At 41.1% G+C, this 22,151-nt stretch overlaps 1 protein-coding gene across 1 annotated transcript in view; it reads right to left on the bottom strand.

Annotated features, from left to right (window-relative positions):
* GAN (gigaxonin) overlaps positions 1–22,151 on the bottom strand; it is a 43,184-nt gene that overhangs the window by 14,893 nt on the left and 6,140 nt on the right. The window contains exons 2-10 of the mRNA XM_064519747.1: positions 14,241–14,355; positions 13,029–13,379; positions 12,328–12,545; positions 11,122–11,243; positions 10,527–10,639; positions 9,354–9,503; positions 8,117–8,253; positions 7,401–7,529; positions 173–282 (exon numbers count right to left, since the gene is read on the bottom strand). Coding sequence (XP_064375817.1) covers positions 173–282; positions 7,401–7,529; positions 8,117–8,253; positions 9,354–9,503; positions 10,527–10,639; positions 11,122–11,243; positions 12,328–12,545; positions 13,029–13,379; positions 14,241–14,355 — 1,445 coding nt within the window. The remainder of the gene's footprint in view (positions 1–172; positions 283–7,400; positions 7,530–8,116; positions 8,254–9,353; positions 9,504–10,526; positions 10,640–11,121; positions 11,244–12,327; positions 12,546–13,028; positions 13,380–14,240; positions 14,356–22,151) is intronic.

The following is a 22,151-nucleotide window of genomic DNA, read 5'->3' as shown; positions in this document are numbered from 1 at the left end:
ACATTTCTGTAAATCTAGCATATCTCCCCCGAGGACAACAGCACTGGAACAGAACACAGTTCAGAATTACAAAGAATTAAAGTCCTAGCTTTTAATTCGAAAAATCAGACTCATTAGCACTAAGTATTTAGAAGACAACAAGCAACAGGAAATTATTAGTTCTAACTCTAACCTGTATCAAGATCTCCAATCACATAAATGCTGGCTCCAATAGGCACAGCTCCATACACGAAAGAAGAACTAGTTGGGATACATAAGTTCTGGTCATTCAGATAAATCCACCTGTAAAAATAAATAAAATAAGATTTGGGTATTTTATTTTTATTGAGCACATAAAAAAAATCCGGGTTCTTTTTCCAGCTGTCCTCTTTGAACAAAAAGCAGAGCATACAAGTTAATTTTCTATGTAAAAGTTGGGAATGTTGTCTAGTTGATCAGACCTCATAGCCAGCAAAAGTAACTGGTACTGCTATTTGGAAAGTTTGGGATACTTTATTTTGAGGTTACTTTATTTCAAAATTGCTCCACTCATCCGTGTCATCTATCTGCAATAAATTTTTCTTGCAGCCACCGAGTATGTTCTTCTGGAAAACAGCAGGCACACAGGCGAGCCTTTTCTGCAATAGCTATGACAGTCAATTTTCCCTCCAGGGAAGATTTTAGGCAACTTTGTCTTAAAATCAACACAGCCGTGAAAGCATAGAAGTCTTAATAGCACATAGCAGGGGAAATAACACGTTGCTATAGCAAGGCCTTATTATTAAGCAGTGCCGTCCCCCATCTAATTCCCTAACTTCTTTAATTGTACTTTGTCAGAGACAAGAAATCCCATGTGCAGTACAAGGAATGCAGCACTTGGCAATACTTAATTTTAAACAAGGCATAGAAGATTGAAACTCAGTGTCAAGGGATTTGAGGAGGGTAAAGAAAAAAAAAAAAAAAAGACCATTCCTTGGAATGGAAGCAGAACTTCCCAGCCGCATATCAGGCTCTCTTCAGTTGCTTCCTAGCTCCTACTGCAATCTTAAAAATCCCCTATGTTCACTTTAAAAATGCCTCCATTTCCGTACTACATCAGCCTGATCTTCCCACAGAGTGAAAAGCAGTTCTCCATGTTGAAGCCTTTGGAAACCAGCTAAGTATGTACTTATTACCCCGTGTGAGACGCTGGTTTATAAAGATGGCCCATTTATCTAGACGTGTCAGCGTCCTCTCTACGGCTTGGGAACAAATTTCTGCAGACTGCTGCAGCACTTTTGCAGATGTTGGCATAGCTACTATTTACAGACCCTTAAGACATAAAATCAAGACTATTTTAGGTGACCCCTTCTGGAGGGGATCCAATATTTTAATAATTTACAGAGAACAGAAATTTGAAAAGCCTTTTACAAGCATCCCACGTATTTGCATTGCCGCACCTGGTTAATTTGAGGGAAAAGATCGGAAATATCCTCATGGAAACTGCTGACCCTTGAAAATCCTGTATCATCTTAACTGACACTGAAGGAGATGCTGATACACAGCCATTATCTTGGAGACAGAGATCAATTTTTAAAGGCCAAATTAAAGGATAAGCTGTGCGTCACTTTGTGCTATACAGGGAAGGGTCAGCAGCCTGCAGAGAGCACGGGGACGTGCGTAGCTGCCGCAGAGGATGGCAGATGAACTAACACCAGGGAAAAAGGAAAGTCTTCTACAGTCATTCAGAAAGCCTGTTAGACAGCAAAACACCTTTGAGCATGCACCAGCTTTTTCCCCTTACTGTGGGGTGACGGGACATATTCAGTCTTCTCACTGCATTCCAGCACCACCAAGTTACCTCAGCTTAGTTGAATAAAGAGCAAAAAAGTATGGGAGAAGGAAAAAAACAGGATTGTATCAGAGAAGGGAAAAATACAGAATGAGGGTGCTGAGCTTCAGCACACAGCACAGCGAGGTGTCACTCTGAAGAGCAAAACCCGGTTTTTACTCTAGCTACTGACTGAGTAAATGGAAATCACACGAACTTTGGGAGTTTGCCTGCACTAGGTACTCACGGATTCGGAGTCTAAACTCACAGAAATGCTGTGCAGGACCCAGGCATTTTGCTACCGCATAGCAAGAAAAGAAAAGTTTAAAGTAGCTGTAGCTGCTTGTGAAAATTCAGTCTCAACCTTTCCCAACACACATACTTTAAAAACAGCCCCAACTTTTCAGGAATGCTTACAGCAGGTTTAGCAGTTAAAACGTGGAAGGAACAAAGGCAGGAAGGGCGAGGGGTCACGTCTCATCAGAGCTCACCGAGCTCCAGCTTCGCGCGCATTGATCGCTGCCTGCCGTGGGAGCGGTATGAAAAAACACGACAAGAAAGTCGGAGTCTTCAGGAGTTTGAAAGCACATGCGGGAGCCCAGCTCTGCTGCGCCTTCCCTGGGATGACCCCACGGAAACGGGCTCCGAGAAGAACACGGGAGGTGACACAGTCCTTTGTAACTACAGACGAAAGTGGTCAATAGGAAACCGAAATGGGCCTCCCCTGAAATCAAAAGGGGAAGGAATCCCAGTCTGGGGAGCTTCTGAAGCAGTATAAACTAAAAATCCATCCAAACAGCTGCAACTAATAAGCAGGATGGTACCTGTTTTATTTCCAGATGGGAAGTAAAACAGAGAGGCAACACAGAACCAGCCTCTTTCAGACACACCAATCGCCTTAAGCTCATACCAGCTGTGTCAGGAAACCTACAAACGAATGGAAATCTTGTGAGCGTTCCTCTTATCTGACGCACCACCAGAGAGCCAGCGCGTCTTCCCTTTGCATCTGCATAGGCAGCTTTTCCTTTGGATGAGATTCCCACACACTGCACAGGAGCATCTTCCTAGTTGCAAATACTGTGTCACAAGATTTAACTTACTACTTACATACTGTTTAGAGGGTTTCTGTGATGTTTCAGTAGCAAAGAGAATTATTTTAAGTGGTGTTCACCAAGTATTGCTCCTGAACAAGCACCTTTCATTTTATTCCCCCCCCCCCAAAAAAAACAAAACAGAAACCCCACACCCTACAGATTTTGATTAGTAATTTCATACCAGGAGCTAGTAGAAAGAAAGTCTACCCCACATTTACACAATACCAGTAAATGCAGCAGCAGCTGTACTCAAGGACAGAGCTCCACCAGCAGTTTTATCATGCATTTGCAAAGAATCCCACAGGCACTTTGTATTCTATTAAGGATTTCCAAATATCCATGCTGAGGAGGAAAAAAAAGTGTGTACAGACACCATCCAGTTGCCCACACATCCGTATGAAACACAAAGCCATGTCGTACATTATAAACTCTGGCTGAAAGAAAGACTAACCCAACGGGATCTTTGATACGTATTTAAGGTTTCCTATTCTCTATGGACTAAAATATTGGATCACTGAGCCAAGATTACCCTTCTGCTGTCCCTGTCTCCTACTTTCCACTTTTTCAGATACAGGACCACTTCAAACATAATGAGAATTGTTTTCTGCACTATTCTGTCCACATTTCGTGTATATGCTGGTATTCTGACTCACTTTGTTAATTTTATTACTTCTGTATACGCTGTGATTTAACAGAAGTCTCAGCATTTCTTATTAAACTAGTGTGAAGATCTCTGCATCTTCCTAGTCTTTAGAAAAGTCTGTGCCATGGTTAAGGACAACAATTTCAAAAAGACTACACACTGTGAAATCTTCTGGAATAAATTACTATCAGACTAAATAATATTAAACAAATTAAGCTCCACTTCTTTAATCCAATCCAAAGGACATTTATATTGGTTTGTATAAATTAATATATTTATATACAAGTATTTATACTTATACACTAAGTAAAACTCATAACTTCAGTTCTTTGTGGACTCTAGGATACCTAGAATGATGCTAAATCCTGCATTTTCAAGCAACAAGATCTAGAGATTAGAGTGCCACAAAGCTGTAAGGTATACGCATGATCTTCATCTTTTTTCATACAAATGCACTGCTACACATAATTGTAAACTAACAAGATCTGATGGCTGAACTCAGTACAAAAAAATGTTTCTGTTCAAAAAGAAAGTGAACATGACAGAGTCCTGAAGTTTCTTACAGGCAGCTGAAAAAAAATATATAAGCTGAAAAAGCCTGTAGTTCATTATGAACTACAATTATGCAGTAGCTGATATATTATTAAGGCAAAACAGTAAGTTAAAAAACAAACAAAAATCCACACTGTGGAGTTTGTTTTGTGAGCCTTTCTGGATGGATATATGCTGGATATAGACTGTGCTTTTGGCCCATTGCTAGTAAGCAATCTAAAGAACATACTCCTCCTTTCCTCAAATCATCTCTTTTAACCCAATACTTCAGACTTTCGTCAATCATATGCACATGCACTATCAACGTGCTGTTTCGGTTTCAATTAGATGGTTCCAGTATCATTCCTTTCCTGAAACCAGAAAAGAAAAAAAAAGAAAAAAGCACGTTCTTTGCAATCTCAGGTGCCTATTTGCTTCATGTAATAGCTGACTTTTTGCAGTCCTCTTCAAAGCAAGAAGAAGTTAGTATTACTTGTATCAGAAACCATTGCTGAGGAAACAAACAGAATGCCCAATAATGAATTAAGCACCTAACAACTGAATAATATTAAAGATGAACTATCAATCTTTGTATATATCGCATTAACTATGCGTAGTGATAAGGTATGATCCACTTGCAGTAAAGTTTATAGCATCACCTATGCTTTATTCAGAGCAGAGCAGCAATGCATAGCAGGGCACATGACTCTCAACGCAGGCAGAATTGCTTAACTACTCAACCCCCCCGCCCCGGTACTTAGCATATGGTATTCACAGATCTGAGAGCTGCATATTATTTAGCTTTCATCCTTCACTCAAAGTGATTTAGATTTGTTTTCTGTTATTTCTGAGTCAGCTGAAGAAATAAGTGTCTCACATTTGCCAGAAAGAGTCGACTTGCCTTCATTTGATGCTCACAACCCACTATTACAATGAAATTACGATAACGTTCCAGGCTCGATCCTACTGCAGAGTAAGAGAGCACCATCCAGACAGCAGAAAGTATTTTGTCTTGGTATTGGCAGGGGAATACTTGGTTACTTTGTTTTGTAGTGAGCTCCCTTTACGATCATTTTCCCTCTTCCCCAAGTAGGTACAACTGCTCAGGTTTCAAAGTCACCATCATGGCTAGATCAGGCAGCGATCAGCTTGCACAGATGTATCTGAATTACTCTGAAGCTCGGGATGATTGTTAGTCCTCATGAGCTACAGCTAACGCTATCAAATAACGTGGTAGCACAGCACCCTCTTCTGGTAACTAACACCACTCCAGGGGCTGAAACTAGTGGACCTTCAAAAACAGGAAAACAAGAGTTACAAAGCTGGAGCGTCGGCATTTACCACTGAAGCAAAAGCAGTAATGGTTCTCCTCCATTTCTGATGGAGCACGCACCCCCTGTGAACAGTCTAGAGTGCAAATACATGCTTCAAGTTTCTAAGCTCAAATTATCAAAGCAGAAGCAAAGCCTGGATATCTCAGCAGCCCTCAGCACATGCTCCTCCACTTACTTCCACCTCACCTTCCCCTGTGCCAGCACAGCTCACGGGCCACTCACACGCCACACAGGGCGCCACATTTCAATACAAACCAGGTTCCCATCTTAAGTTTGCATCTATCAACAAGTGTCAGGGGCGGGGGGGCAGAAGAACCAACCCAAGACCAACTGGTCTGGAATATTTTGAAGGGAGACTGACAGTTGTGGGGGAAGAAACATTGACACTTCCATAAGTATCAATGCCGTAATTTATCACCATTCAAGAGTTGAAGCAACTGGATTTTTATTGTATCTTTACATGAATCTAGCAACATCTCTGGGATGCCACCAAGTAAAGATGTAGTTACACTGGAAATACTGCCAGCTAGACAACTGCACTGCAGGCAGTAGGTGGCAGTGGGAACTCACCTACATCAAGGCTGGGACTTGCAAACTTTTTCTAATTACAGTTCAGAAAAGCTTATTCTGTAGCAACCAAGGAGACTAGACGTTGGTCACTGGTAAGAATCTTGAGCTATATAACACCCTTCAAAAAAACACAGGCAATCTGGAAACATTTCAAGCAAATCAATTAGAAATAGCAACTGGGAGGTAGGGAAGCATTTCCTGCCAGAATTCTTTCCTTCTGGCAGAACTCTTGCCCAGAAGTTTATTTGCCTTCACATTTCGCCACGCCCCTGAAGGACGGGAAGTCACTACAGAACACGAGGAGCAATAAGCTCTCTTATCTGCCTGCCTCTTATAGTCACACTGAAGAATATTTCTTTTCCTCTAGCTTCTTTCGATTACAGCTATTTTGGACACTACTTAGAACAGAGAAGATATTTTCATACAGAAACTGAGGTCTCTTTACAACCACATTTTATGAGAAAATTATATCATGAACTTACACCCTACTATTTTATTTTCATGTGCTTTTAGAAAGGTCACAATCATAAATCAGTCTTGATTTTGTAATACAAGCGTATTAATCTCCTGCACTGTCAGCAACCCTTGAAATATCTGACAGCAGTCTTATTTCAGTGTAGTTTATAAAGAAATAAAGACATCCTATTTATAGTTATATGCAAGAAGAAAGCATGGGAGGTATCAAAGCTTGTCAGTTATGCCTGGAAAATAAGCTGAACTACATGCAAAATTTTGCATAACACAAACTATGTTTTGAATAGTTACTACACGTAATAAGGCCTAAGGTAGATTTTAATACAAGAGCCCGGAGATAACAAATGAAGTCATCAGAAGCAGATTCAAAACAAACACAAGGAGATTAGCCATACACAGTGTGTGGAGATAACCGAGGAATGCATAGCATCCACAGTGTCCTTCCTATGGCAAAAGCCTATGTGGATTCAAACACCAATCAGATGAGTGCTAGGAAGAGAAATCCATGAAGTATCTTAGCTCCAGCAGCTCTAGCTCAGGAACCAGCTGAGCTGCAAGTCTTTGGCAATGGGCCTGGACCAGCAGGAAGTATTGCTATATGTTCTTACGCTTCTCCACAAGCAATCCCTAGGAGCCGGGGGCATGAGTAAATGGTGGGCGACAGCAGTGTTGTGAACTTCGGGAAACTGCAGAGCACAGGGAAGAGCCAGGCAAACCACTTTTACAGTTATGGTGTTTCTCCTGTCCAGGAACAGACAGGGCTTCTCATGGTGGCCCTGTCACACATTAAGAGCCCAGCATGGTACCTTAGAGGGACAAGCCACTGCATGACCCAGTAGGAGCATTACAAGGTAAAACAAGCAACAGAGATGCACAAAGGTCTAAGATGCTTTTATGTGGAGGTGAAATGGACAGACGAGCATCTAAACTATGTATTTCTTATGTTAATAGCTGTGGCTAGTTACCTTTTAAACTCATCATGATAGAATTCAGATTTGCATGTCACCATCTCACTGGCTTGACTATCATCGCGACTTCTGACCCCACCAAACACGTAAAGCTCAGAGGCAACTCCACAGGCCACTGCACCAAATCTGAGAATCCAAATAAGAAAACAGGCAAAGTTGTGATGCATTTAAACCATTCTACATAGCCTTCTGAACTTTCTCCATTCTGGGCATCTGGCATATTCAACAAAATTAGATGAGTCATGGATATGAACTGTAAGCCAGACCATGCAAAAGAACAAAATACAGCAGTTATCTGTGGACAAAATTTTGAAGTTCCAGTTGAACTAGAGTTCTCAGTTTGCATCAGGGTAGTACTGCTTGTAACATTAGGATGTATTTATAACTCTGACACATTACTCAGCCACATCTTGGCGTAACAACTGCAGGCCACCATGACTCAGAAAGGCATGGTGAAACCCATAGGGCTCTTTAACAGACATCTTAGGTATTCTTCAGAGAAACAAAGACAACTTCCTCTTATCAGAGGACCAGCACTTCAACATTAAAGGAACTGTACATGTTATCAAGTATACACTGATACAATACTGATGACATTAACAATCAACTCCTTTTTAAAAAAAGTAAGTCTGAGTACACTTTTCTAACTGTTTTGGAAGGTTCTAACTGAATATATTCTTTTAATCTAGATTTTTATTTCCATTGTCACTCACCTTCTCTCTTTCAGAGGACAAATTGCTGTCCATTGCTGAGTCCTAGGGTCATAACACTCCACAGATTCAAAGAGTTTTCCATAGGAGCCTCCACCCATTGCATAGATTTTCTTCTTCATAGCTGCATAGCAGCCAATCTTAAATGAAGGGGGAAAAACACACCTAAAGTTGCACATGGTATCAATAGCTCAAAACTAAAGAATCTTCTTTAATAGTGTTAAGTGTTAGAAAAATCTTATCAGGAAGCCTAATCAAAATAAACAAAACACAGTCTAAGGAACAAGGCAGAGAGGAGTCTTAATTAAACTCAATCATATCGTAAATTGAGTTTTTAGCAAAGAACAGTCTCTAAGCACAAGGGGAGAGGTGCGGGAGGACTAGTTCAAGTTTCTTTACCTGGTTTCACTTCCAGGTCAAAAAGAAATATGAGCATAAAACTGTTCCTTTTAACTGGCTAACCAATACAGGCTTTATATTGGTGACTACACCCTGAACATCAGGTCATTTACTATCAAAACAAAGGGAATAAAACACAGCAAAAGTGAGGTTAAAGTATTGCTCATATTGGGCAATGCTGTTACAGTTCACTTTGCACCACGTTGCCTTCAGTTTAATTTCTCTTTATCATCTGCTCTGTGACAATTCTCCAAAAACACAGGCTGCATAAAAAGTTCATTTTCTCTGTAGTAAACAGCAATGAAATAAACTATATAGCCTTAAATTACTAGGTTTTTAAATGTTTACTTGTACGCAGAGTAGATACAGCATTTTCTCCTTAATGTTTATTTCTGTTGCTGAAGAAGAAAACAGCGAAGCAAACAAGAGTCCTCCTACATCATTCTGAATGGCAAGAGTTGATCGAGCATTAAGAGAGGACTAAAAGTATCTTCCTTCTGCCACTTTAGGACTCAACACTACAGACTGATCTCCAGGGGAGGAGACCTCTTAGAAAGAGTAAAAAAAGCTACAGAAGTTTAAAGCTGGGACAGGGGTAGGGTGACAAGCAAGGCAGAGAGCAAGAGATGGGCTTGGGTTCCTGCACCACATGTCGCACAACGTTGCCCGTGAAAACTGTCAGCAGCAGTTGCATTTTGATATAAAGCTGCTCTCCCTCATCTCAGTTTGAGGAGTATTCGTTGCAGCTTGTACTTGAAACAGAGGGTAAAACTATACCTTGGCCTGAACTCTTTAACAATAAATAATGCCGTAACATATGATCATACAATGCAGTTCTTACCTTTCTAACCATGGTCAAGTCTGGCTGCTTGGTCCAGGTCCGCTTATAAATATCATAACTCTCCATAGAGATTAGCTCCCTTTCACCATCCTCACCTCCCAGAATATACAGAATTCCATCAATCTCTACCACACCAAAATTATGCCGTGCCTAGGGAATAAAGTCAACATTGCACTGATTTACTTACAGCAGCCGTTCTGTTTTACCACCTTTTTTCTTGTACCTGTCTGCAGCATTACAGCTGAGACTTTGCCATTTTTTTTTAAAAAAAAACAAGTATCTAGAACATTTTAAAAATCTCTAAAGAAAACGGAGTATCCAAACAGATAGAAGAGCAAAACCAAAAGAGACCATACAGAAATCTAGAAGCAGTGCTTAGCTGCGTTTCAGTTTGCATAGTAACGGTCTACTAGATGAAGCTGCTGCTGTCAAAATTTGGACCCTTAATTCTACGGAAAGGCAACTCTGCTATTTTGTAGTGTAGAGACACATCTAGCCTCACGCACAGTCTTCTTCATAGCAAACAGGAAAAATAATGGATCATAACTACAACCGTAGGTTTCCTTTAAGTGCAAGTACAGCCCTATGTCAACAACAGCCTTTGCTGAAGAAAAACAAACTACAATTTCTTAATAAAAAAACTACATTGATTTAAGAAAGTAAGACATAGGCATATTAAGGATATATGTTTACATATAATAAACTTATTTTTTGATGGAATGCAAACATGAAGAAGCAGCGTTATTAAACCAAAATATAAATGACTGTACAAGACAAATTCTGTAGGCCTCTCTCTGTTCCTGCATAGTCCAATCCCTCCATCCATGTAATTCTCTTGTGTATAACACAGGAGAAATATGCAGTTTTTTTTTTTAGAAAGGTCAGTATACAGAAAATATTAAGAACACTATATAACCAATCCAACATGTAATTCACGAAATTCTGTAGTTCAGCTTTACAGCTAGCTCTTGCCCAATAGCTAGTATTTTCTAGATCCTATAGTCATTATTGGACCAAAAGTAACTATAAGAAATAAACAGAAGGCAGTCTGCACCATGCTTTTGAATGCATAAGATGCAATTGACTGAAGGTTCAAAATAAAGTTTTGCAGAAGCAATCGAACATTTTGCCAAAGTGAAAAATTAAATCCCAAGAGTTAGATAGTAATCTTGCCTCGTTCATCGGTGGCAGGGAACTCCATGAATTGGTATCTGGATCATACTTCTCTCCAGAGCTTAGCGTTGCCTTGTTTTCATCCTGACCACCAAGCACAAATAAAAATCCTTCTGTAAAAACAAAATATAATGTGATCTCAAAAACAGGATTCACACCTGTGCACTCCGCAAGACCACAAGACCGGTTACCCACATCTTGGAATTCATTAAGAGACTGAGACTAGTCACCAGTCAAACTCTGGACTGGAGGAGGTAAAGCACATGTCTTTAACTGTGCTCCCGTCTATCACTGCAGATAACCTTCAACAAATTCAGTGATGCAGCAACTAACTACAACTTACTTAAAACATGAAGTGTTCCTGGAGAGATAGATGGAGCAGACTCCCACAAAATATGAAAGTTATTGTACAGGGTTCAGATGACGGGGATTATCACAGAATAAAGTAGCATTGTGGGCAGACCAAGGAGAAGCAAGAAGTAACCCCAGTGCCATTAACCCTGAGGGAAAAACTTATTATAAAATGTATCTCAGATTTTGAGGTATTGGTAAGCTTCCATACTATTGACCTTACAAATGCCAGGTTCCCCTTTACCTGCCGACAATACTCCATGATTGATCCGTGGAATACTCATCGGAGCAAGCTCAATCCAGAGCTGTCTGTTGGGATCATAAAGAGGACACATGCACCGCATCACTGAGGTGGGTTTCCGTGACCTGAACGTGGGGGCAGGTGGGAAGGGAAGGCAGAAGGAAAAAGAAAAAAAAGCACACAGAGAAAGAGACATAAGTTTACTAGTTGTTAGCAACTTTGTCTGAAATACGCATGACTTAATATATATTCATAAAATGTGGCACTTCCCTGGTAAGGAGGAGTTTTAATAAGTTTGCCCCACAAGTCAAATGTGCATAAATTTAATTGTGTACAGACTGGAGACATAAAAAGCAGGTGCACCTCATTCTTACTATATCTGCCTGTAGTATTTTTTAAATTAGGAACTTCTAATGAACTTCACTAATATGCACTATCAGTGCTTTTTAAAATCTCTTTGTAAAATGATACACAAACAGAAATGCAAAATTTCATTTGAGTATTTTATTGCACTTCTACAAAGAGCAGATATCAAAGTGCTAAATTCATTTAAACATAGGACAAACCCAGGGAATACTCAAGAAAAAAAAGGAATTATTCTGTGGAACAGGAATTTTCACCTGACATCTCAGATGCACCAAGAAGTACTTTTCTTTGGAACCACAGCTATTATATACAAAACAGTTAAAGCAAAGGATACGTTCATTGTTTTTAAGCTTTATTATAGATGGTTTCCAGATCTTTAGTTTCACCAACGTCCGGTGCTTATTTTGGATAAAACCTATTCTGTTAAAAAATACCCAACACTTCCTGAACAAAACATGTCCTACTGTAAGTTTTTTCTATGAACCTCTCTAAGGAAAAAAAAAAAATCTTAAGAATAAAATTAGGCTTAGATCCATGGCATTTATATGATATTTTACATGTATAAAGCAACATGAAAAAGAGTCTTGTTTAAGATTAAGAACTATATGTTGAATTTGAGAAAATCATGCAAAATTTAGTATTTATTGCTGAATCATTCAAAGGTATTTTGAATGTCATGCACGTTTGACCAACTTAAAAAAACAGCATTCAAATGATAGAGCAATAAGCACATACACATTAGATGCACATCTTCTCTTCACGTTGCGTTTTCAGACGTGCTGTGAACGCTAGCTGCTTGTACTTTACCATCTGTGATGGCCTGTAACGCCACTCGATACTTACACCCTTTCCTCTCCCCCAACGGTCACTATGCACTCGGAGTAGCCCCTGGGCTTGAAGGAGGCCAGCATGGCCTCTCCCTGCTGCGGGGGCGTCAGGGGAATGTTGTTGCACTCTTTGACGATCTCCCGGACCAGCGGCTCGCTCATCATCTGCTCGCGTAGATAGGCTGCATCTAAGCCCGAAACCCACACTGCTGACATAACATCCTTCATGTGAACCTGCAGAATGGGGTAAACGGAAGAAAATTGCCAACACTTCACAAAACAGCACTAATGCACTCACATATACAGAAACTTCTGCATCGATCAAAACCTGAAGAGTATTTTTGGCATTCGCAAGTAATAATAAAATCTGCATCACAATATTAAGAAAACAGATGAGGTCTTCAAAGTTTCACTGAAGAGGTACTACCTGCTTTCTCTCTACAAAAACAAGATGATACCATTAATGCCAAAAGCAGCAAAATTTTTACTTAATGCCTATTAGAAGACAACATCACGAACACAGCAGATAATACATCCCAAACATAGCCTTCACACTTTTCCTGCCATTCCCTCATCTGCATTTCTGGCAAAATTCAACTAATTCTGTGAACACAATAGCAGTCCTGAAAGACATGTATCTATTTTAAGCTCCCACCAATTAGAATATACGTAGTTATTTGAGTAATATTCAAAAAACAAACTCTTTGATATCCTTACCTTTCTTGATTCTGCATCATGAGAAATCCACCTAATCACCGCTTCAAAGACGTATCTTTCATTTCCGACATTGAGCTTTTCCATTGACAGCACTTCTTTCAGTTTTTTTGGAGTCAGTTCCAAGAATTCCTCTGTGCTGCTGACATCTCGAAAGTGAGTTTCCAGATACTCTGAGGCAAGGTAGTGAACATGATGCAAACAATAGTGTAGTGCAAAGTCCCGAATACCAATACAGTTCTCAGCAGCTATACAACCTTCTAAAAACTCACAGCAGAGAGCTTTTAAATCTGTAAGCAGCAGGAGATCAGCTGCCTGTACCACATCTTGGATAGTTTCTTCATTTAGCCTGATCTGCAAGAATTAATTTAGAAGTTATAGCTACCATTACTCATTGCTACATGAGATGTCCACATTCATAACATTCATTCTCAGTGGCTGAAAAGTTGAGTATTAATGCCAGTATAAAATTAATGAGAAATAGAGGCGATTACTGCACATATGTTCACATAAGTGAACAGAGGACTGGAAAGGTATTAACTTAACAGAAAGTATTCGCAGAATTCTGTGCCCAAAGAAACAATGAAATTGCTGGTTTAAGAATGTAAAATGAATGGAGGGGTAGTATACCCAGAAAAGTACTCTCATCCGCCTTTTCTTTTTCTGCTGAAAGTTAAACTAATTCAGCAATCTCAATCTGGCTCCAAATTGACTAGACACACCAGTGTTAAGCCCCACTAAAACTAATGGAACAAAGATCAACCCGGACTGAATGGGCATGTTGCCACCAACAAGGGACCAAAAAATTGGACGTTATGGGGGCAGTAAGGAAGGATGCCTGGTGTACTGCAGTATGTGAGTTCAGTGATGGGGTCTTAATCACCATTACTACCAACCCAGTTATCTTTTACCATTCTAAAAGACTGCATGTTTTAGATTAGGTTACTGGAAATATTCACAATTTTAGAACAAGCATTTGACACTAAGTCTTTTAAAGGGTATCAGCTGTATCAGAAGAAGAGAGAAAGGCCTCCTGAAGTGCTTACCATCTCTTTTTCATATGCAAAGCCCGAGTGTGATTTACTGCTTTACAGAAAAAAAATTTAAGAATTTTTAAAGCAAGATTCTCAATAGGTTTATCTTTCTGGAGAGCAGTGTTAAAACTTGATTTTGCTGAAAAATTCCAATTCTGTCTCGTTCTTTTTAATACCATACCTGCCCACTGAAGATGTAATCTAGTATCTCTTTCATGATATCAACAGATATTCCTTCAAGTTCAATCTTGTATGTTGAGCCATCATCCTTTGGAGGATTATAGTTCAATTTTGTTCTGAGGAAGGAAAATAAAAGAAGCCTAAAAAAGAGCTCATGACCTAGGCATAGCGGTTTTTTCTTTAGAAAACAACGAGCAAGCTACAGATCACTTCAGCCATAAAAGATATGTTAAAACCCTACAACATAATCTGAAAATTCTCTCTTGATTTAGGACAAAAAGGCTGCGTTTATGGTCTCTAATATCGCTCATCACATTTCCAGACTGAACAATTACATGAGCCTTGCAAACTTTTCTTGGCATCAAAGAGTCAAAGTAATTTTTTCCTGGCTCATTCATCACAGGCATTCATAAGCTTCAATCAGAACTTAGTCACAGAGTACTGCTGATGGATGAAACGCAAGGATTTGCTTTGGTAATGATGAAAAACACCCTCCCCCCCAAAAAAACACTTTACCAAAAAAATCATTACAATGAGCAGAATCTACACTGGCAGCACAGGTATTTTGATTGCATTACTATTTTGTGTAGTTTATGATGTTATCAGCCTGTCATTATATCTGGCCACAACCGAACTGCACGCTCACAGTTCTAGGAACTTGACTGTATTCTGCTGAATCAAGCTTTAAATATCCATCTAAACCATTGGACACTTTACTTATGAGTCATTTAAATACTACAAACAGTAATTTATATAATAAATATATAATATACTATATATAAATACACACACACACGTATTTCAGGAACAGTTTGATGTTCTTTTGAACAGAACGAAGGAGAACGGGGGGGAAGGCGATGCTGAAATAATGCCGCGGCAGCAGAGCTGGCTTTCCATCACGTTAGCACAGACACTTTTCCAGGAAAGCACACTCCGAGTGTTCGGAGAGGAACACTGTCCACCAAACCAGTAAAACAGCCACCAGAGCTAAGAGGTGATAACTTTAAACACTACTTTCATACTTTAAGGAACTAAAAATATAACATGAAAGGACCAGAAAAGTTGGCTTCACTACCTGATTATATCACTACATCCATTTAAAGAAAAGCCTTTAAAAACATTTTAATATTCATTCCAATATCTTTCTTACATATAATTAGCTTCTCAATGTGAAAAGCAGTGGCTTAGCCAAGCTGCAAATGTCTTAATTTGTCACTGCTGCCCGCTATCCTTACTCACGTTGAGTAACGACATAAATATGATTTACCTAAGAGCCAGATTCTGCTTCACTTACTCGGAATAAATTAGTTTCTCACAAAGTAAGATACTACTCCCATTAAATAATATCCTCGCCTATAGCAAGTGATTTCAAAGTGTGAATAATCGTGGTAATTTTAGCCCCTAAGTCAGTCATATTTGTGGACTTGCTTCCTCACAGCTTTTCTGGGCTGCAGAAGATCCATCTCGTTATCTGGACACTCTCAGACTCGGCACCGTTCTGATTCATGCACATGACTAAGCCGTCTGACGCCAAGCTTCTTCATTCTGTATTTGTACAGCACCTAGCGCGAGTTATACAAATAGCAGTATTTACAGCAGCAGCGTAATTCGAAATATTACGATTTTTTTTTCTTGACACCTGGAAGATTAATTAAATACATTCTGCATGACCTACAGTAAAGCAGAGGCTGCACTGGCAGAAACAGATCTGTGACTTGTCAGTTGAAAGCCGCTAAGCTGAGGAGATAGTTCCAGCAATACTGCACAACCTGCACCTCAGCTTGCCCCGTCCTCCCCCGAGCGCCAGCACACAGCACGTGCAATATGTACGTTCTTCACAGAACGAGAGCACACGTGCACACTCAATGCAAGTGTTTTGAACTCTAATACTGCTTTGATTTAACCACTGTGTCTTTACACGGATTTTCAAGTCTATCCAAACAAAATCTCAACTTTATGTACACTAATCATAGTTGAGTTTGGGGTTTCTCCACTTTTAACAAAAGCTACGTCTTGTCTCCCGGAATGAAATTGCATTTTCTGTTATTTTAACATAAAAGTTCTCAAAATCTGCAGCATCCTTCTAGGAATTACCAGGAAAAAAAAGACACAGCAAGCTGGGATGTGATCTGACAGGGGCAGAGACCCAGCAGTACCTGCACAGCGCCTGGGTATTTCAGGGCCTTGTGGGTTTTAAGCCAGACGCAAGGCGCAGAATAAACAAGCCGCATGCCAGCACTAATGGGGAGATTGCTGTAAGGCCTGGCGCTGTTTATCATCAACTTTCATCTTCCCATCCCCGGCACACACCCAAGCCAAACCACCTCCTCGCACGGACTTTACACAGACACCTCCTAGAAACCAGCAAGTGTTGTTCAGAGCCCTGGGCCCAGCCAGCCATCAGCCGAGGTGCTCTAATTGCTGTGTATTATTTGAGGCCACAATTGTTTATCTGAAGGAGGGCGGGGGGAAAGCACTGATGTCAACCAAAACATACAAACACCTAGCACGAAAAAAAATAACCTTGAGAACATCATTCTTCTCTTTCTAAAAGAAAACACACAAGTCCCAGGACCTCCAAAGTTACTCATAGACAATATTCACACTGTACAAATGCATCTTGGTTAGTTTCAAACTATCACCTATCCCGAGAAACGGCAGCTACCTCACCTATCAGTCAGACATCCTTAACTTAAGTTACTAGGCTCTCTCCTTCGACGGGGAGATTTCCAGAGCACAGCACAAGAACCATTGCCCACGGCAGCTGGAGGGGCTCCTTGCGGCTTTGATCAGCCCTGCGAGACAGCTACGGGCTGACGGGAGGAGAGGAAAAAACAAAACGGTGAGAAAAGGGATGTATTATCACTAGGTTTAGAGCTGAGAAAGGTTAAAAACAGGTTAAGAAAGATTAAGAGAAAACTGCGAGTCCAGTGTGGAAGTGTTTGGTAAGGGAGGAGGAGGAGGAGGAGGAGGAGGAGGAGGAGGAGGGAGGGCGTATGCAAGAAGAGAAAGGAAACACCGCCCCTTGCCTCACCCGGTATCAGCTGCCATCGCACCCACTTCCACGCCTCGCTAGCGGACTGAAGTTTAGGCATCCTGGTCCTAATACACGCAACAGAGAAAGTTTCCAAACACATTTGTTGCCGGGTCAGATGAAATGGGAGCAGACAGCAGGTTACGAAAAGCTGGTTTTAACTGTGGTTCTCCAGCAAATTCCACTTCAGCAGAAAAGCTCCAAATTTAAACACAGGTTTTTCGACCTCCCTTCCCTCCCAGGAAGGGGCATTTTCTTTCCCTGTTCTGCTCTTCCCCGCAGCGATTTATTCGGACTACGATTTGCACGGCCAGACCCTGGAAGTCACCGAGTCGGCGTGCGGAGATCTGCCCAACCGCAGCACGGCCGCTTCCAACGCCGGCCCCGGAGCTTCCCCTCGGCACGGCACGTCTGCTTACCCCAAGCACACTTTAATTTGCCAGACCACAGGAGAAAAGGCTGCCTCAGTCTTCCCTAACGCAGATGAAAGAGGAGAACATCAAGAATTAAAAGGAAAAAGAACCTCACAGAAAAAAGAAAAGTTATCGCCTGGGAGCAGAGCGCAGTTGACTGTAAGAGATGCATACGCAGCTGGGAAGAGCTGGAGAGAGGAAAACAGGCAAACCGCCCCCAAAACTCCTTCCCTCTCTTAAGTCATTTAATTTTCAGCAGCTTGAGTCTGTACTTTAAGCACTTTAAAAATGGGTTTTCGCTTGTTCAAATAAAGAGATTACTGCTGTAAGACAAAATTGCTTCCGATTTCTACAGGAACATAAATCAAATGTTTTACAAACACTGCCCGAGAATTACAAAATCTCTCATACACATCAGGAAAACAGCTTGGCATATACCAGCCATAAAAACAACTGTTGTATTATAGACACGCAAAGTCAGAATCTGCTCCTCCACCTTACTCAAAGCATACGATCCTAATGAGTCATCTGAAACGTCACTGCATCAGGCAGCACAAAGGAAAGATTCAAGCGGCTCTTCTGCAAAGGTAGGCAACAACCTGAGCAGGGCAACCATTCAAATGAAAATAAGGGCTTAAGAACAAGTTTTGATACTGCTAGGAATCACAATGCACATCCAACAGCATAGAACTGGTCACAGATTCAAATCTTCAAAAAAAAAAGAGAAAGAAATTTAAAACCGTCCACAGTTCTTGGTCAAATTAAGTTGAATCTCCAACTCACCTTTTTTTTTTTCCTTCTTTTTTTAATACACTTTTTAAACCAAGATGCAAGCAAAGCCCAATCAGAAAGGGGCTTTGTGCGTGAAAACCGGTTGTTCTTATCTTTTATGGCTGACCTCAGAAGGGGGGAAGATAAAAAAAAGACAGACAAAACAAAGGCCTCAAACACCACGTATAAAGTTTGCTTTCCCAACCGAGTGAGACACAATTCTGTGGGAATAGTTTTATCTTCAAAGTCTTTACCTTATTTGCAAACTGTGTTATGGAAAGATAACCCAATGTATTTCTACAACAGTGACATAAGAAAATAACAGTATAGTTCTTGGAAGGCTTTAATCCTTAGAGTGCTGGTATATTTGTACCTAATCGGGTAAAGAAAACACCTCTCCCAAGATTACACCCTCCCAAAGGAGTATCTTCCCAGACCACACTCACCTCAAGTAGGTTCGCAATATTTACAGTCAACAGTAATCGGAAAATCTGGGAAACCCAGCCAGTTGCTTTGGTTTTGATACTTTACAATGAGAAAAGAGCAGAGGTTAAAATAAATCAAAACTTTTTGCACTGCAATGATGGGAAAAGTAGCCAACAATGCAGTTCCACTGACCTGCTTATAAAGCGTAGTACAGCGTCAGAAACAAAACTTCAAGAGACAAGAGGGAAATATCTTCAATTTGGAAAGACAGCTTCTTTCAGAAGGAATGATTTTGCTCCAAGCAGACTAACCATAAGGGCCAGCGTACACTAGAAAAGCCTTGCCAATACTGCTACGTTAGGAAATCTTAGGACTGAAGCAGCAAAACAATCCTGCCAAGCCAAAGAGTAATACAGTCATTTTGCCAACATACGCCAATATACCGGCACCACTGTTCTGGCCTTCTCAAGCCAGCACTTTAAAGAGAAGTCACACCTCTAACCAAAGTTACCGGCAAAGACATGCACTGAGACTAAAACATGCTCACAGTTGTGACTCAGGCCCAAGCTAGAACAGGATCACCGCAAGACATTAAGGAGCACCAAAATTGGCAAGTCGGTATTTCGAGCTTTTGCATCGATAAGGAGAAAACTTAAAAAGTTCTGGTTTCAATGCAAACACCATCAATTTAGTCTCCTAATTTAGGCTTCCTTATGTGGGCTCATGAGTCTTATGTGTCTGCCTTTATATCTGCAACACTTTTCCCCCACCAAGGCTGGTCTTCCTGCATGCAAAAACAAAAGAAATAATAAACACGTAATTAAATAGGTCAGACAAAAACATGATGCAGCAGCTAACCCCGCCCTCTCCCCTCCTCCAGAAAGACCTTTTACAACCAAATCGCTAGGTTTTCTTTGAGGTCGCACCCTGGCCTTTAGCAGCAGGCATTAAGGCTGTCTCCACCACACCCTGCTGCGAGCGCCAGCTCTCCGGGCATTCTGGCTATGCCTCTCTTTTCAAGATTATCTGTAGTTAACTGCAGCTCCAGGTCTCAAGGCAAAACAGTCCACTTAGCTCAGCATAAAAACCTGGAGAAGTCGCCTTGCTTTGTTTAAGAGGAACAACGACTAGGAACAGCTGAAAGTTTCCCGTGGACAGAAAAATGAAAAGTCAGCCAAAATTTTAAGTCGGCCAGGGTAGAAAACAGAACAAAGCAATTCCTTCCACAGCAGCAGAGGGTAGGTGTCCAGGGCTCACAGGCTTGGCCCAACGAAGAGCTTGTTTACCCCAAAAATCTGAAGCGACTCTTGATTACACTGATCTCATCCAGAATTAGATTATAATCTAAATGAGAGATTACTCCCAACCAGCCCGTCTTGCCTAAACACGCGAGTTAGCCCTAAGTAGACAGAACACACACTCGACTAACACGGCCTCCACGGAGGGACTCTCAGGGCTTCTATGCACCTCTATGTACCACCTAAATTCGCTCTGGTTTTTTAGCCAACTTAAGGCAAAAAAAAAAAAAAAAAGAGAGAGAGAGAGAGAGAGAGAGAGAGAAATAAAAACTGTAGCAGGTGAGACTACAAACAAGTCACAAACCCAAGCGAGGTGGAGGAGCTGGCTGCTGGGCACCGATGGCCTCAGCCAGACACCTTGTCTGCTGCACAAAGCAAACCTGTGCCTGCAGCTGGTGGGAGCTGACCCAGCTCTCTTGCCACACGAAGCACAGATTTATGATGTGCCTTCTTATATAAGAAATACTTTTCACAACACGACACTTCTGGGACAGGTTCGTGGATGTACCTTCTTATATAAGAAATACCTTTTCACATGTGACACTTTGTGCCATTGAATTTGGAAAAGGTTTGTTTGGGGGTTTTTAGCATCTAAATAGCCCTTTTCCTTAGCAGGCAGCAAGCTAGCTAACATGAAGTACTGGTCAAAGCATCTTCTCGGGAGACTAAATCAGTATGACACTTGTGACATTTTTGTGCTTCAAGGGATGCTCAAGTTCACTGACTAAATAGATGATTCATCAGACTTTCACTCCACGTCAGCTGAAAATTATAAGCAACTTTCTACTGACAGTACTGTTATATCTGTCAGGCAGCAGGTTGGAACCACGACTTCCTTGGAAGGGAGAAGGCAAGCATTTCTGGGATACAGCTTTAAACCAAGGACTGAACATTATCTTACCTGAAAATGTGTTTTCTGTCAAGTTAACTCTGCTTTTAAATTTACTAAAATGCTTTCTTAAAAGGAACAAGTACAGCAACATGCCCACATGGTTAAATCTGGGATTAAAAATATTAAAGAATGCAGTGCTGTGTAGCGTCTCTAATAACCTAAACATTTCTGTGACTTACTGAAACCACATTTGGAAAGCCTCAATGAACTCTCTGAAAAAACTTCATTTTATGGGGTCTTTATATCTCATCTTGTTCTTACAGCACATAGAAGAAAAACACATCGGAGTCTAACTAGCATTTCCACAACTGCTGGGAAGAAAGAAGAACACCTAAAATCAAAGTGCACGTGTAATACCGCAGGACAGTCGGAAGAGGCAACAAGCACTGTGTTTCTGCGAGAACCCAACTGAGGAAAGTACCAAAATCTAAATACGCTGGGAGCTGGAAAACTGAGGTCTGCAAGACTGCAGGAAGAGTGACGGCACAGCCAAGAAGAAAAAGGAAACAGAAGCATGGATTTCACCAGCACAAGAAATGAGCCGAGCATCTACAATTCAAAGTACTAAACGTGTCCATAAATAAGAACAGTTGTATTAGGCAGCTTAAAGTTGCTCAGTTGATATAAACCAACACGCCCCAGGACACAAAACAGTCGCTGAGTACCTGGCGTTCAGAACTTACTTCCTTGAGAGGCAACAACATTTCAGAGCTGTCCATAACAGCGGTTTTTTGTTCCTTTTCTCGGCTATATGCAGCAGCGGTGAAGAGGACCTAGGGGAGACAAGGAACCCGTACTCCAGCGTGGCAGTGCCGCGCCAGCGGGGCCGAGGGAGGGAGCTTTGTACCACGGATGAATCGAGAGGTCTGGACGAGTAGAGCGCCAAGAAGAGACGAATTCTGCAAGACTGTCAAACACCTAATTCTCACGTGGGCTAGTCCTCATCTGCAGCTGGGACCAACGCAAGCAAAGCAGATTCAACCAGATGCCAGACTGCTCAGCTCTCCACACCGCTTTCTTCAGACGAGTTTGCGCCTCCAGAACAGCCCTGTTCCAGCCACAAAATACTCTCAAGCAT

Source organism: Dromaius novaehollandiae, chromosome 13, assembly GCF_036370855.1.
Source record: "Dromaius novaehollandiae isolate bDroNov1 chromosome 13, bDroNov1.hap1, whole genome shotgun sequence".
Lineage (NCBI taxonomy): Eukaryota > Metazoa > Chordata > Aves > Casuariiformes > Dromaiidae > Dromaius > Dromaius novaehollandiae.
This window is presented reverse-complemented; position numbering and strand designations above follow the sequence as displayed.